The 14,715-nt window shown below is 38.6% G+C and overlaps 1 protein-coding gene across 1 annotated transcript in view; it reads right to left on the reverse strand.

The window, feature by feature from the left end:
- The window catches only part of ATP2B1 (ATPase plasma membrane Ca2+ transporting 1), a 117,275-nt gene that overhangs the window by 47,954 nt on the left and 54,606 nt on the right, over nt 1-14,715 (reverse strand). Inside the window, exon 3 of the mRNA XM_025401652.1 lies at nt 6,246-6,443. Within this exon, the coding sequence (XP_025257437.1) occupies nt 6,246-6,443 (198 nt within the window). The remainder of the gene's footprint in view (nt 1-6,245; nt 6,444-14,715) is intronic.

The raw sequence follows: 14,715 nt of genomic DNA on the forward strand, positions 1-14,715 counted from the left end.
AGATCAGAAAAGGATTGGGGAGGTGGCGGGGGGAGGGGGAGAATGAGCCAAAACTCTATAGTCAATAATGGTGAAGAATAACAGAACAGTGCTTTTTGACTTCAGGCTGTAATCTAGTTGTGAGTCCAAAATCAATTCAGTGGCTCATGACCAGCATTCTGAAAAATGAAACAAATCAAAATAGAAAGGACATATATGTACTAAGGATAAGTGTTACTTCCTGAAACGCTGATTACTTATAAATTCACATGAAGGAATACAGGCTTCTGGGTTGCTATGTGAAGTTATTTCTTTATGAATTGAATTGAAATGTCTGAAAGCCACTGGTTCTCTTGAAACAGAAAGCAGGAGGATTATTCAGAAGAAAAGAAGGAGTAAATAAATGACACTAGAAATTATTAAAGCGTGTTCTAGCATGGTGAGCACAGATTGAAGAAAACATCTGAGGTGTGAGGGCGCTGACTAAAAAGCAATCTGGGAGGGAAGACAGGGAATGAAGTAAGATCAATTGGGGATGAAATGGAAGACTTGATGTGAACAGTTACAAAAAATATCCTGAGAACCACAAGCAGGATTCAATTGTCGATGTGAGGTACAAGCAGGATAATCCAACAGAACCCCCTCCAACCCAAATACCAGAATTTCTATTTTAATTATTTTCAAGCTCAAGAAATCACCATGTGTCATTATGTATAATAACCAGTTAAGTGATTTTAAGATTTACATTCGGTTTAACAGTCAAGGCTGTAAGAATGACTCTCCCCGCTCCATTCTTCCCTCTAGCCAGAAGCAGGAGATTAACTCCGAATTAGAGCAACTCTGGACTCAGGATCACATGATAGAACACCATATGCTGACCACTTTCACCAACTTGGAAACAGCTAACATATTATCCAAGTGAAGCATTTTACTGGGTTTTGATGTCATTTATTACACAAAAAATGCAATACTTTACATACAAAAACAACAGATTGATTGACATCAGACAATGGAATTTACCAGTCATATTTTAACAAATACCTTTGCATAACTGGTGGGTATCATGAAAATGAGTATGATTTAGTAACTACACTTTTCCCACTTGGATTTATATAATGTTGTGTTTCTTTTTAGCTATGAGACATTAAAGCCAATTTCTGAAAGTAATCAAACTTAGACCTAAATCAGGTTAACAATAATGTTTTATGGCTACAAGAAAAAACCAAACATTAAATTTTATTTTATTTTTTTATTTTTTTGGAGACAAAGTCTCACTTTGTTGCTGAGGCTGGAGTGCAGTGGTGTCAATGTGGCTCACTGCAGCCTCAACCGCCTGGGCTCAAGCAATCCTCCTACCTCAGCCTCCCAAGTAGCTTAGACCACAAGGCGCATGTCACCATGCCCAGCTCATTTAAAAAAATTTCTGTAGAGATGGGATCTCGCCACATTGCCCAGGTTGGCCTTGAACTCCTGGCCTCAAGCAATCCTCCCGCCTCAGCCTCCCAAAGTGCTGAGATTACAGGTATGAGTCACTGTGCCCAGCTTTATCTTTTACTTTCAATTTATATTTTTTCTATATGCTGAAAATATACAAATTATATATAGTTACAAATATAATTAATAAATGCATCATTTGGAGGTATGTGCTCATTTTTTCCCTGATAGAGTAAATAACCAAAAAAGTTTAAAGACTAACGCAACAGAGGTTAAGGAGGGGAAAGAATTACGGACAATTATACAATTTTCAGCTCTAAATGTGACATGGATATCCACCACTAAACTACTGAATATTTCAAAAGAGAAATGGAAACAAATTAATGACATATTTCATTTCATGTATAGTTCTCTATATCACATGGATAAGACCAAAACAATCTTGAAATAGATAGTACAAAATATAAATCCTTTCCTACTGACAATGATTACAAATTTTTAGAGGAGTTATAGGGGAAAAAGGATCAAAGTTACAAACTGACAATAACTTACAGTTATATATATGTATAAATATATAAAGAATTTTAACAATGTTTTCAGTAAAGTCCAAGCTCAAATATAATAATAAAAATCTGTATTATCAAAGGTGTTCTGTTGTAAATATATTCAACTGAGAGACATGCACAATCTAAATTCAGTCAATACTCTCTACCACAAGGCAAATATTCCATGTTAAAACCTCCTAGTTGAGCTATTCCTTGGGTGATGTATCAAGTTTGTACATTAGTAGTATAGAGAAATAGTTCTCAAAGTGCTGTCGTGAAACCTGAAGGGGATTCCTATTTTCATAATTTGAAGACATAATTATTGGCCTCATATTTCATTAATGTATAATTTTCTAAAGATTATGTTGCATGTGATAATGTGACATAATCAATACAGAAACAGATAGGAGAACCGAGCTATCTTCAATTAAGCTGGGCATTAAAGAGATATGACACCACTCTTTACATTATTTCATTTAAAAATTCATTACTGGGGGAACACTTTTCATCAAAATGTTATCTATGTGACTATACAATAGATTATTATCTAAAAATGCATTGATAAATATTTTGTCCAGCTTTACTGCAGTATGATTGATAAAACTGCATATATTTAGGGTATATGACAAAATATTTTGACAGGGGTATATACTGTGAAAAGATTACCACAATCGTTAATATACCCATCACCTCATATAGTTACCTTTTTTTGTGGTGAGAAGACATTGATATTCAAAAATTTTTCCATTTTAATTTAGAATATACGAAATATTTATAGGAATAATTCACATAATCAAAAGCTCTTTGGAGTCCTAAGTACTTCAAGAGTTTGAAGAGGTCTTGAGACCAAAAAGTTTGAGAACCCCTGTTAAGTGCTGATACCAGTAACTATAGATTTATTTATGGTTTGGGCTACAGCATATATTTTTACATTAAATAATATTAGTAAGACATTTTGATCATTTAGATTTCTATGACTGTAGATTTACAAATAGATTCCTTTTAAGCAAGTTACTACACCTCAGTGTTGACATGTAACATGACAAAAAGATACACGTAGTGTACTAATAAATGATTTTTTAAAATACAAGGCTGGGAGCGCTGGCTCACGCCTGTAATCTGAGCACTTTGGGAGGCCGAGGCGGGCAGATCACCTGAGGTCAGGGGTTTGAGACCAGCCTGGCCAACACGGTGAAACCCCGTGTCTACTAAAAATACAAAAATTAGCCAGGCATGGTGGCGCATGCCTATTGTCCCAGCTACTCAGGAGGCTGAGGCAGCAGAATCGCTTGAACCTTGGAGGTGGAGGCTGCAGTGAGCCAAGATAGTGCCACCGCACTCCAGTCTGGGCGACAGAGTGAGACTCTGTCTTAATATATATACTGTCTCTCTCTATATATTATATATATATGTCTCAATATACATATTTTATGTATATGTCTCAATATACATATTTTATTTTATATATATAATAAAAATAAAAAATGCAAATACCAAATAACTTTTCACCATGGAACAAAAAATCTTTATGTTTCATTAAGAACTTCTAGTGAACTCTGACTCTTCTAAAAGGGCCTTACAACACCGACAGCTATAGATTATCTTCTCAGTTGGATTTTAATACCTGTATCTCCTTTAACAAATTTAGGAAAGGACCTGTCACTACATCTTACAAAGGAAGCAGTCTGAATTCCAAAAAGATTTGTCCTGGACCTTGCTGGTAATAAACTCCACTTCTTGAAAGTATTTTTCTTTTGTTTTCTAAGAAAACTAAATTGTTCAAAGTAAAAAGCTTTTATTAATCTGCTAACTCAATTCTAGAAAACCAATACCCAATATTCGATAGTGAGAGCTAGATAAGAGGAAAACTGAAAAAAATCAGCTGTATGTTGCTTAAGATGATATGACCCCCCTTTTCAGATACACACATATACCTATGAACCATCATACATTTACATATATGAGTGCTCATAGACACATGGACACATATTTAAAATCTTAAAGGATTTGGGTATAGCAAGAATCTCTAAGAAGTGGGATTTCTACTTTGGGAGGCCGAGGCGGGCAGATCACAAGGTCAGGAGTTCGAGACCATCCTGGCTAACACGGTGAAACCCCATCTCTGCTAAAAATAAAAAAAATTAGCCGGGCGTGGTGGCGGGCGCCTGTAGTCCCAGCTACTTGAGAGGCTGAGGCAGGAGAATGGCGTGAATCTGGGAGGCAGAGCTGGCAGCAAGCCACTGCACTCCAGCCTAGACGACAGAGCGAGACTCCATCCCAAAAAAAAAAAAAAAAAAAAAAGAAGTGGGATTTCCAGTGAATATTATTTTTATTTGGACTGTCTTCGCCCACCCCCATTATTATTTTTAAACAGTAAAATAGGTACTACTTATTTAGTAAAAATAAATAAAAGTTTAAAAATAATTTAGCTCAACACTGACAAGAATATTGTCTAAATCCCTTCTTATCTATAGTGATTTTCAACCAGAGGCAACTTTGCTCCCTATGGGACACACAGCAAAATCTGGAGATGTTTTTGGTTGCCTCACTTGGGGTGGAGTGCAGGATGAATACGGCGGCAAAGAATTTTGTCGTTCAAAATGTCAGTCGTGCTGCTGCTAAGAAACTTTGAACTATACTAATCTCAGATAAACTGGTTTATGCTGTGTCCAAATTTCTTTAAAGAGAAAGAATACAGTCTTACACGAGCCTAGGTACATCTTTTAAATAATTACATAATTATTGATAGAGTTTGGATGTTTGTCCCCTCCAAATCTCATGCTGAAATGATCCCTAGTGTTGAAAGCAGACTTAGGGGGAGCTGTTTGGATCATGGGGGTGGATCCCTCATGAATGGCTTGGTGCCCTCCCCATGGTGATGAGTTCACACAAGAGCTGATCCTTTAAAAAGCCTGGCCCCTCCAGGCCACCTCTTGCTCCCTCTCTCTCCATGTGTTCTGCCTGCTCCTGCTTCACCTTCTGCCATGACTGTAAGCTTTCTGAGGCCCTCACCAGAAGCAGAAGCTGGCACCACGTTTCCTGTACAGCCTGCAGAACCTTTTCTTGTAAGTTAGTCAGTCTCAGGTATTCTTATACAGCAATGCAAACAGATTAACATAATTACCCTACCGAACTTTTAGAGTTAGCAAGTATCTCTTCACAACTTGAAAGGGTATAGGAATGAAGCTTTCACAAACAAAAATATTTTGGTGAATCAGCCTTTTGATACATAAAATACTATCGGTTTATTTTATATTATAGCTACTTAAATATAGTAACCAAAATGCATGCTAGATTTCCTACCAGTTACATAATCTACCAGCAGAACTATTAATTTGAAATAAATTTTTTAAAAGGCAGAAAAAGAAATTTAAAAGAGAAAGGGACAGAAAGATAGGAGGAAAAAACATTTGTAGGTACACGTTAAAGCAAATCTACCACGCCATAATGGATTTCTCTGTTGGTTACAATACTCTGCACAGGTTGAGTATCCCTTTTCTGAAATGCTTGGGATCAAAAATGTTTTAATTTTTTCAGATTTGGGAATATCTGCATATATATAATTAGATATCTTGGGGATGGGACCCAAGTCTAAACAAGAATTTGTGTTTCATACACAGCTTATACACACAGCCTAAAAGTAATTTTATACAATATTTTAAAAATAATCTTGTATATGAGACAAAATTTGTGGTAAGTACTTATGTGTGGAATTTTTCCACTTGTGGCATCATGTCGGCACTCAAAAATTTTGAATTTCAAAGCAGCTCAGATTTTCATACTAGCAATGTTCAACCTATAGTATAATGGCAAGGAAATTTTCTATAATAGCAAGGAAATTATTCAAATAGTGTATATAGCAAAATACTTCAAGAACTTGACTAGTAATGCATTTGGGAATAGAATTTTGCTTTCATAATGACATTTTCCAAAAGAAACCAAAAATTAAAAACTAAAATTGTTTCATAGTATAGTGTTCTAAAAAACTTTAAAACTGTGATAGCAAGGACCATGTCATATACGTGGCACAGGTCTGTGCCAGACACATAGTAAGCATATATGGATAGGTTATTTCACCTCTGTGCCTCACTGTAAAAGGGAGGTAACACAATCTAATTCATAGGTTTACTGTGAAAATTGTCTGAGACAATATACTTAAAGTACTTAGAACAGTGCCTAGCACATAGCAAACATCAATAAATGCTGGCCAGCTATTATTATGCATTAACTAAATGAATTAGCTGAGCTAGCATCAGACATGTCTTTTTTTTCCCCCCATTTACTTACGTGCATTATCCCCTTCTGGAGGCTGATAAAAAGAAAGGCCCAATGATACTATGGCTGCAATTTCTAATATAATTAAAGTGACATCTTGTAATGCTTCCCATACTAATTGAAGAAAGGTTTTTGGCTTTTTAGGAGGTATAAAATTCTTTCCAAACACTGCTTCTCTTCTTTCTAAATCTGCAGGGTTTCCACTTAAACCTAATAAAAAGAAACAAATTTCAGTGAATAGTTTTACTTCTTACAAATGAAAATATATATTTTTATTCAAAATACCTTAACTCATCACTCTAGATTGTAATTTCTAAGACCCTACCAAAATGTTTACTTTCTTTCATGCTTTAAGTGTACAGAATTTAAATCACTGAAAAACATGTGCAGGTCTTTAAAAGAACACTTTAAGTAGATAAGTCAGGACTGGACTAAGAATTTTCACTTTCCCAACGGCTTATTTTTGTTTGTTATTTTGCTTGTTGGTTTTTTGGGGACAGAGTCTTGCTCTGTCACCCAGGTTGGTGTGCAGTGGCACAATCTCGGCTCACTGCAACCTCTGCCTCCCAGGTTCAAGCGATTCTCCCACCTCAGCTTCTCGAGTAGCTGGGACTATAGGTGCATGCCACCATGCCTGGCTAATTTTTGTATTTTTAGTAGTGACAGGGTTTCCCCATGTTGGCCAGGCTGGTCTCGAACTCTTGACCTAAGGTGATGCACCTGCCTCAGCCTCCTAAAGTGCTGCGATTACAGATGTGAGCCACCATGCCCAGTCAACACTGCTTATTTCTGATCATACTATCTTACACTATCTTGTATATGTTAGCAATCAGAACTGTTATGACAGTTCGATGGTTTTCATATTGGAGTTAAACATTTCCCTGACCTTAGGATATTGCCCTCACAAAACTGGGAAGTTTATATATAAAAAAATATATATATACACACACACACACACACACATATATATATGTATGTATATTTGGCTTAGTTATATAGATATAGACATAGATTTGGTTTAGTTATTGCACCCTGGACAACAGTGAAAGGCTGATTTTTTACTCTCATTTGCTGAATAACAGTGAAAAGTTAATCTATCACAAGCTCTAAAGGCTTCTCTAAAATGTCTCTGTTAGACTGATAAAATATTCGCAAAGTCACATTAACAGGATACTTAGGATGATCTTCCTTAGAAGTGATAGGTGGTGCTATTGAATGTACCTATTGTCACTTAAGGTAAAAGGTATATTGTAGGACATATACTGTATGATGTAACATTTATTGTCTAGACTATGGAATTAGAAAGATATGAGGAGGTTAAGACAGAGCTAGTGGGATGAACATCCATTTTGCCATTCCTTCACCCTACCGAGTAAGTCTTTAACCTTGTTGATCCTGTCAAACCCAGATATATCCCGATTAGTTAATGCAAAGTGTGTACATATGTACATTATTGTGGGAGTGTAACAGTACAGACAGCAGTGACAAATGGTATTTTTCCTTAGTCTGTGTAAGAATGCTAGAGAAGCCAGGCACAGTGGCTCACGCCTATAATCCCAACACTTTGGGAGGCCGAGGTGGGCAGATCACCTGAGGTCAGGAGTTCGAGACCAGCCTGCCCAACATGGCGAAATCCCATCTCTACTAAAAACACAAAAATTAACCAGGTATGGTGGTGGGTGCCTATAATTCCAGCTGCTCAGGAGGCTGAGGCATGAGAATCGCTTGCACACAGGAGGCCGAGGTTGCAGTGAGCTAAGATCACGCCACTGCACTCCAGCCTGGGGAAAAGAGCAAGACTCTGCTTCCGAAAAAGAAAGAAAGAAAGAGAAAGAATGCTAGAGAAGAAGGCAGAGATAAACAGGATAATATCATTTTTAACTTCTCATATTAAATCTAACTTCAATTTGTGTTTTTGGCAAGAGCCTATTCCAAGAGAACATCAAAGGAGGAAGACAGGAAAACAGCAGATTACTGTAAGACTCTCAGCTTAAAGTGCTTTAACTATTAATCTCACTGCTCAGGCAGGCAAAGAGTAGAAGAGGGAATATAAATACATTATTAGAATAAATAATGAGAAACGAACATATAGCTTTAAAGTAATTATCTACTTCATTGAAGGATTCAACAAGATTCAAAGATTTCAGAAAACTATCTCACTAGCAACTATAACAGGGTCCATACTGGGCAGTACCGAAAATATTTTAGATTTCTCAGTTGGAAAAAAAAAAAAAAAGACTTATCAGTTGAAAGCTTCCAAAGAGCTCTAATCTTTCCAGAGTCAATGGAAAGCAAGGCAGCAAAGGACTGCAGTAATAAGGATGAGATTAGTCTATGGGTAGGTTTGTCTTATCTTGTGTTTGAATGCTCTTACTAGCAAAAAGAAAAAAAAAATGGAGATAGTGGTTGTATCAGCCTAACTCACAGTGTATAAAGACTACCATTTACTGAATACATATGACATACCTGTAACACCTGATAAATATCACCACTAAAAAATAATTGGCCAAATCTTAACTTATATTGGTTATAACAGGGACCAATATTTTGTTACCACTGAAAAGAACAGTCACAGAGCTAAAGATAGCTTTAAAACATATCTTGAAGAGAGTATGGGAAGTAAAGGTCTTAAATGCTATTGTAATTCCTCTAAACTACCAACACACACAAAAGCACACACCTAGGACACTACACCAATACAACTATCTGGTACAGGAAGTAGAAGACCTAGGTTCCAGTTCACCTACTGAAATCTTGTGCAAGTCACTTAACTCTTTGGGGGTCAAGGGAGGGCACTAATATCAGCTGGCCAAACTTACAAGGTTGTTTTGAAGAACCAAAAGAGAAGGTATATACAGTTCATAAATCATAAACAGGCCAACTCTTAAGTAAGTGGAACACCAATTATAAACTGACTGAACACTAAAGTAATGTATTAATTCAATTTGAGGGACAATTAATTTCTATTAATAATAAACTTACACAATCTAAATATAATAAAACGAACAGTTTCGTAACAATAGTCTGTTTCCCAACAGATATTTACTGAATGTTTACTACTTCTAGGGAATTGTTCTACATGCTGAGGAATCAGTGTGAACAAGAACATTCAATAAGTTTATACTATCCTGGAGGTAGACAGTAGACAATTAAAATAACTACAGACAAGTACAATGAAGACAATAAAAAAGGGCCACTAGAACTCTCTTACTGGGCTACTTTAGCCTTTCTAAGGAGCTAACATTTGGCTTCAGTCTGAACCTCCAGGGGTCAAGGGTGAGAAGACTTTCGAGCAGAACATTCCCAGCAGTGCAAAAGCAAATACAAAGGCCCAGAGATCAAAACAAGATTAGAAGATTTACTAGCCAGAAGCAAAGCCACTGTAGCTAAAACCCAGTGACCCAGGAGGAAAGAAGAGAGGGTCAAAATGGAAAAAGTGACCAAAGGTAAGAACATAGGGGCTAGGGAGAGGAGAATGGCATTCTCACCTTAAAGTGCAGTGAAAACCATTAAAGCAGAGTGGTGGTAACTACTCTGGATTTTAGAAAAATCACATAAATTGCTATCTGAAGGAAACTGAAGAGAGCAAGAGTGAAAGAAAAAGGCCAGTTGGGAGGCTGCTGCTTATAAAGTATAGATGATGGTGCCTGAATTTCGGTTTTAGAAGTGGAGGCAGAAGGGGATAAGTGGATTTGTCAGGTATTTTGGAAGGAGATCAGACAATGTACTTAAGGATTGGATGTAGGATGAAAGGGAAAGGTTGTTTTTTGTTTGTTTGTTTGTTTGTTTTTTGCGAGGGGGCGGGGTCTCCAAGCACTTAAGTGAGTGGATGGTAGTCATATTCCAAGACAGGCGATTTTGAGAACTGAAGAATTAGGAGGAAAGGGGAGGGAGGAGTTAATGGTTCTGTTTCACAGATTTAAACAAAACAAGTGGAGGTGTCTAGTAGACAGCTGGCTCTCCATATTCAGAACTCAAGGAGAAGTCTGAGCCAGAGTCATCAATTATATTGATTCTGGAGCCACAAGCCCAATGAGAGCTCTCAGAAAGTTAAAGCAGATAAGAAGGGAGCTAGGCTGAGGCTACAGCACTGGAGCACCCAACACTGATGTTCAAATAGGGCAAGAGGAGTGCAAGGCACCTAAGAAGAAACAGCCAATGAGGGAGGCAAGGAAGGCAGGGGAGGGGGGGAACGGAACAAAACAAAACATGTTCAGGTACTACTACAGAAGCCCAGAGACGAAAAGAGGTTTTAAAAAGATGATTTGGCTGACTATGGCAAATGATGTTAAAAGGCTGAGTAACAGACCAGAGAATGGAACACTTTCTTTCACTAGATAGAGGCTGATGACCTTGTAAGGAATATTCCAGTGCACTGGCGTGGAAGAAAGTCTGATTAGAAAAGAGCTGAACAGAGAGTGGGAATGAGCAAGTGGAGACAGTAAGTATAGATTACTTTTTCCAAGAGTGTGATCCAGCGGGCAGAAATAAATCAGTAAAGATGAGTTCAAGTGGGTTTTATTTGCATTTTGTTTTTTAAAAGTAGGTGACAGACATTAAGACAAGTGACTTAATGACAATGATCAAGTGGAGAAGACAACACTGATGATATAGGAGACGAAGGGTAATACCACAGGTATTCCTTCGAAGAGGCCAGAGGCCTTGGAATTCAGGGCTGCAATGTTTGTCTAATGAAGATCCAAGAAGAGGCTTCTACTGTAAGGAGGGAGAAAGTAAAGTATGCGATACAACTAAGCTGGTGGAAATGGCAAAGAAATTACTGGTCCTAGTTTTAAAAAATATAAATGATACCAAACTATTAGGAATAACTTATAAAACATATAATGAGAAATCTTCTGCCTAATTGGCTCAGTTAATTGTAGAGTAGTGGCAATGAGGCCAAGGTCATGCATGGAATTGATCTTCTTATGGCCCAGTTAGCTTCACAAAGAGAAAATACAACCAAAACACATCAAAAGTAGCCTCAGAATTATATGCTTTTAGGGTCTGACTCCATCACTGTTTGGAGTAATAAAAGTCTGTATTTGATCTATGACTAGATAATAGCTCAGAAGTACTGTCTTTATATTTGAAAAGAACATACTATAAAATAAAATACCATTTATATTAAGATCTTAATGTTTTACAAGAAAATGTAGCATCCCAATTGCAGGGACTAATAAAATTATGTCCCAATTTAGGAAATAAAGTGGGGGGAATTTACTGGAATGTTGGATGAAGGTAGATTTAACTGACAATCTCAGTTAACACACAGCACATACTACAGTCTTATCAAATTCTGTACTAGAAATTTTGTCAGTATTTGTGCATATATCATATGTATATGTGTGTCTGTATATGTTTATATTACATGTACATGTATGTATGTCTGTGATATGGTAAGGATGTTTATCCCTTCCAAATCTCATGTTGAAATGTGATTCCAAATGTTAGAGGTGGGGCTTAGTGGCGGTCATTGGATCATGAGGGTGAATCCTTCATGAATGGTTTAGCATCATCCCCTAGGTAATAAGTGAGTTCTTGCCCAGTAGGTTCACGCAAGATCTGGTTAAGAGTCTGGGAACTCCTCCTTCTCTCACTCCTGCTCTCATGGAATGTGTCTGCTCCTGCTTCACCTTCTGCCATGAGTAAAAAAAAGCACTCTGAGACGTCCCCAGAAGCCAGGGAGATGCCAGTGCCATGCTTCCTGTATAGCCTGCAGAACTGTGAGCCAATTAAATCTCTTTTCTTTATAAGTTACCTAGTCTCAAGTATTTCTTTATAGCAATACGAAAATGAACACACACAGAAAATTGGCATTGAGGTGTGGGGCACTGCTATAAAGATACCTTAAAAAGTGGAAGCGGCTTTGTAGCTGGGTAACAGGCAGAGGCTGGAAGACTTTGGAGGGCTCAAAAGAAGACAGGGAGATGAGGGAAAGTCTGGAAACTTCTTAAAGACTGGTTAAATGGTTGTGACCAAGATGCTGACAGAGATATAAACACTGAAGACCAGGCTGACAAGTTCTCAGATGGAAATCAGAAACTTATTGGGAACTGGAACGAGGGTCACCCTTGTTATACCTTCGCAAAGAACTTGGCTGTATTGTGTCCATGCCTGAGGGATCTGTGGAAGTTTGAACTTAAGAGTAATGACCTAGGGTATCTAACAGAAGACTTTTCTCAACAGCAAAACATTCAGGAACTGGCATGTCTGATTCTAACAGCCTACTATTAGACGCAGGAGCAAAGGAATGACCTGAAGTTGGAACTTATAATTAAAAGCGAAGCAGAGGGTAAAAGTTTGGAAAATCTGCAGCCTGGCCCTGTGGTAGAGAAGGAAAACAAGTGGGCTGTGGTACAGTCACTTTCTAGAGAGATTAGCATGACTAAAAGAGAGCTGAGTGTTAATAGATAAGGCAATGAGAAAAAGGCCTCAAAGGCACTTCAGAGATCTTTGGGACAGCCCCTCCTATCACAGGCGCAGCAGTCTAGGTGGAAAGAATGCTTTCAAGGGCTAGGCCCAGGGTACAGCTGTCCTGCTTAGCTTCAGGACACTGCTCCCTGCATCCTGGCTGCTCTGGCTCCAGCCTTCGCTCAAAGGGTCCCAGGAACAGCTTGGGCCACAGCTCTGGAGGGCTCAATCCATAAGCCTTGGCAATTCCTATGTGGTATTAAGTTTGCAGATACTCAGAATGCAAGTGTGGCGGAGGCTTGGCAGTTTTCCCCTAGATTTCAAAGGAAATATCAGAAAGCCTTGGTGCCACAAGAGGGGCTCTGCCCCTAGGCACAGAGAAACTCCCCCACAGTAAAACTCCACTAGGGCAGTGCCAAGCGGAATTGTAGGGTTGGAGCCCCTAGAATGAGTCCCCACCAGGGCACTGCCTAGTAGAGCTGTGGGAAGGGGACCATTGTTTTCTAGATCCTAGAATGGTAGAGCCACTGGCAGTTTGCATCCTAACCCTAGAAAAGCCTCAATCACTCAACTACAACCTAAGAGAGAGCGACAGGGGCTGCACCTACCTTATAAAGCCAGAGGCTGAGCTGCCCAAGGCCTTGGGACTGCACCCTTTGTATCAGTGTGCCCTAGATGCAGAATATGCAGTCAAAGAAGATTGTTTTGGAACTTTATTGACTGTCCTGCTGGGATTCAGACTTGTGGAGTCTACTGCTCCTTTCTTTTGGCTGATTTTTCCCTTTTGAAATGGGAAGGTATACCCAATGCCTGTCCCATGACTGCATCTTGGAGTAAATAGCTTGTTTCTGATCTCACAGGCTCATAAAAAGAAGGAACTCATCTCCAGATGAGATTCTGGACTTTGAACTTTTTAATTAATACTGGAATTAGTTAAAACTCTGGGACACTATTGAGAAAGCATGACTGTATTTTGAAATGTGAGAAAGACATGAGATTTGGGGGGGGTGGGAGGCCAGGGGTGGAATAATACGGTTTGGATGTCTGTTCCCTCCAAATGTCATGCTGAAATGTGATTCCAAATGTTGGAGGTGGGGTCTAGTGGGAGGTGATTAGATCATGGGGGCAGACTCCTCATGGACAGTTTAGCACCATCCCCTTGGTGATAAGTGAGTTCTTGCTCAGTTAGGTCACATGAGATCTGGTTGTTTAAAAGCGTCTGGGACCTCCCCCTTTTTTCTCTTGATCCCTCTCTCACCATATGATGTGCCTGCTTCCACTTTACCTTCTGCCATGAGTAAAAGCTCCCTGAGGCCTCACCAGAAGCCAAGGAAATGCTGATGCCATGCTTCCTGTACAGCCTTGCAGAACCATGAGGCCAATTAAACCTCTTTTCTTTATAAATTACCCTGACTCAGGTATTTCTTTATAGCAGTGCACAAATGGACTAACACAGTCTGCATCATGGTGGACCTATAGCAGCAGCCAACCTGACTTTTCTAAGTGAGGGACACAGGAAAACGTGCAGACCAAGAAAGTACATAAAAATTTATGTTTATGTTTATTCTTCTTGGGAAACAATCTAATATTCTCATGATTTTCTCAATTTCAAAAGAGGAGGCGATCCCTTCCCTAACTGCAAATTTAAGAGACACTGTTCTCAAGTCAAACTCACACATTCTTTCCCAAATGCCTACTATGTCACTGTGCACTAGGAATACAAAGGGAAATAACTCAGGATGCCTTTCCCCACCACTTGCCCTCAAAGAGCTCGTAGTTTAGTGGGGGAGACTGACAAGCAACCAGTTCAACACTCTGGGTTGTGTGTGTTTTGGGCTTTCAAAACTAAAGCTCAGGAGAAAATCCTGGACCTAATTTCAGCAACCACCACTTAAAAGTTTAGTGTCTCATTTGCTTTCTTGCCCTTTACAAGTCCATGAAGCCATGCCTCTTACCGAATACCACTTGGCACCTGCCTTTAATTTTTATGAATTCATTTAAAAACATGAATTCCTTTTTTAATGTAGAACTCTCAATAACAAACATGATAGTAGGGCTGGAGGCCTAT

This window comes from Theropithecus gelada, chromosome 11 (assembly GCF_003255815.1).
Source record: "Theropithecus gelada isolate Dixy chromosome 11, Tgel_1.0, whole genome shotgun sequence".
Classification (NCBI taxonomy): Eukaryota; Metazoa; Chordata; class Mammalia; order Primates; family Cercopithecidae; genus Theropithecus; species Theropithecus gelada.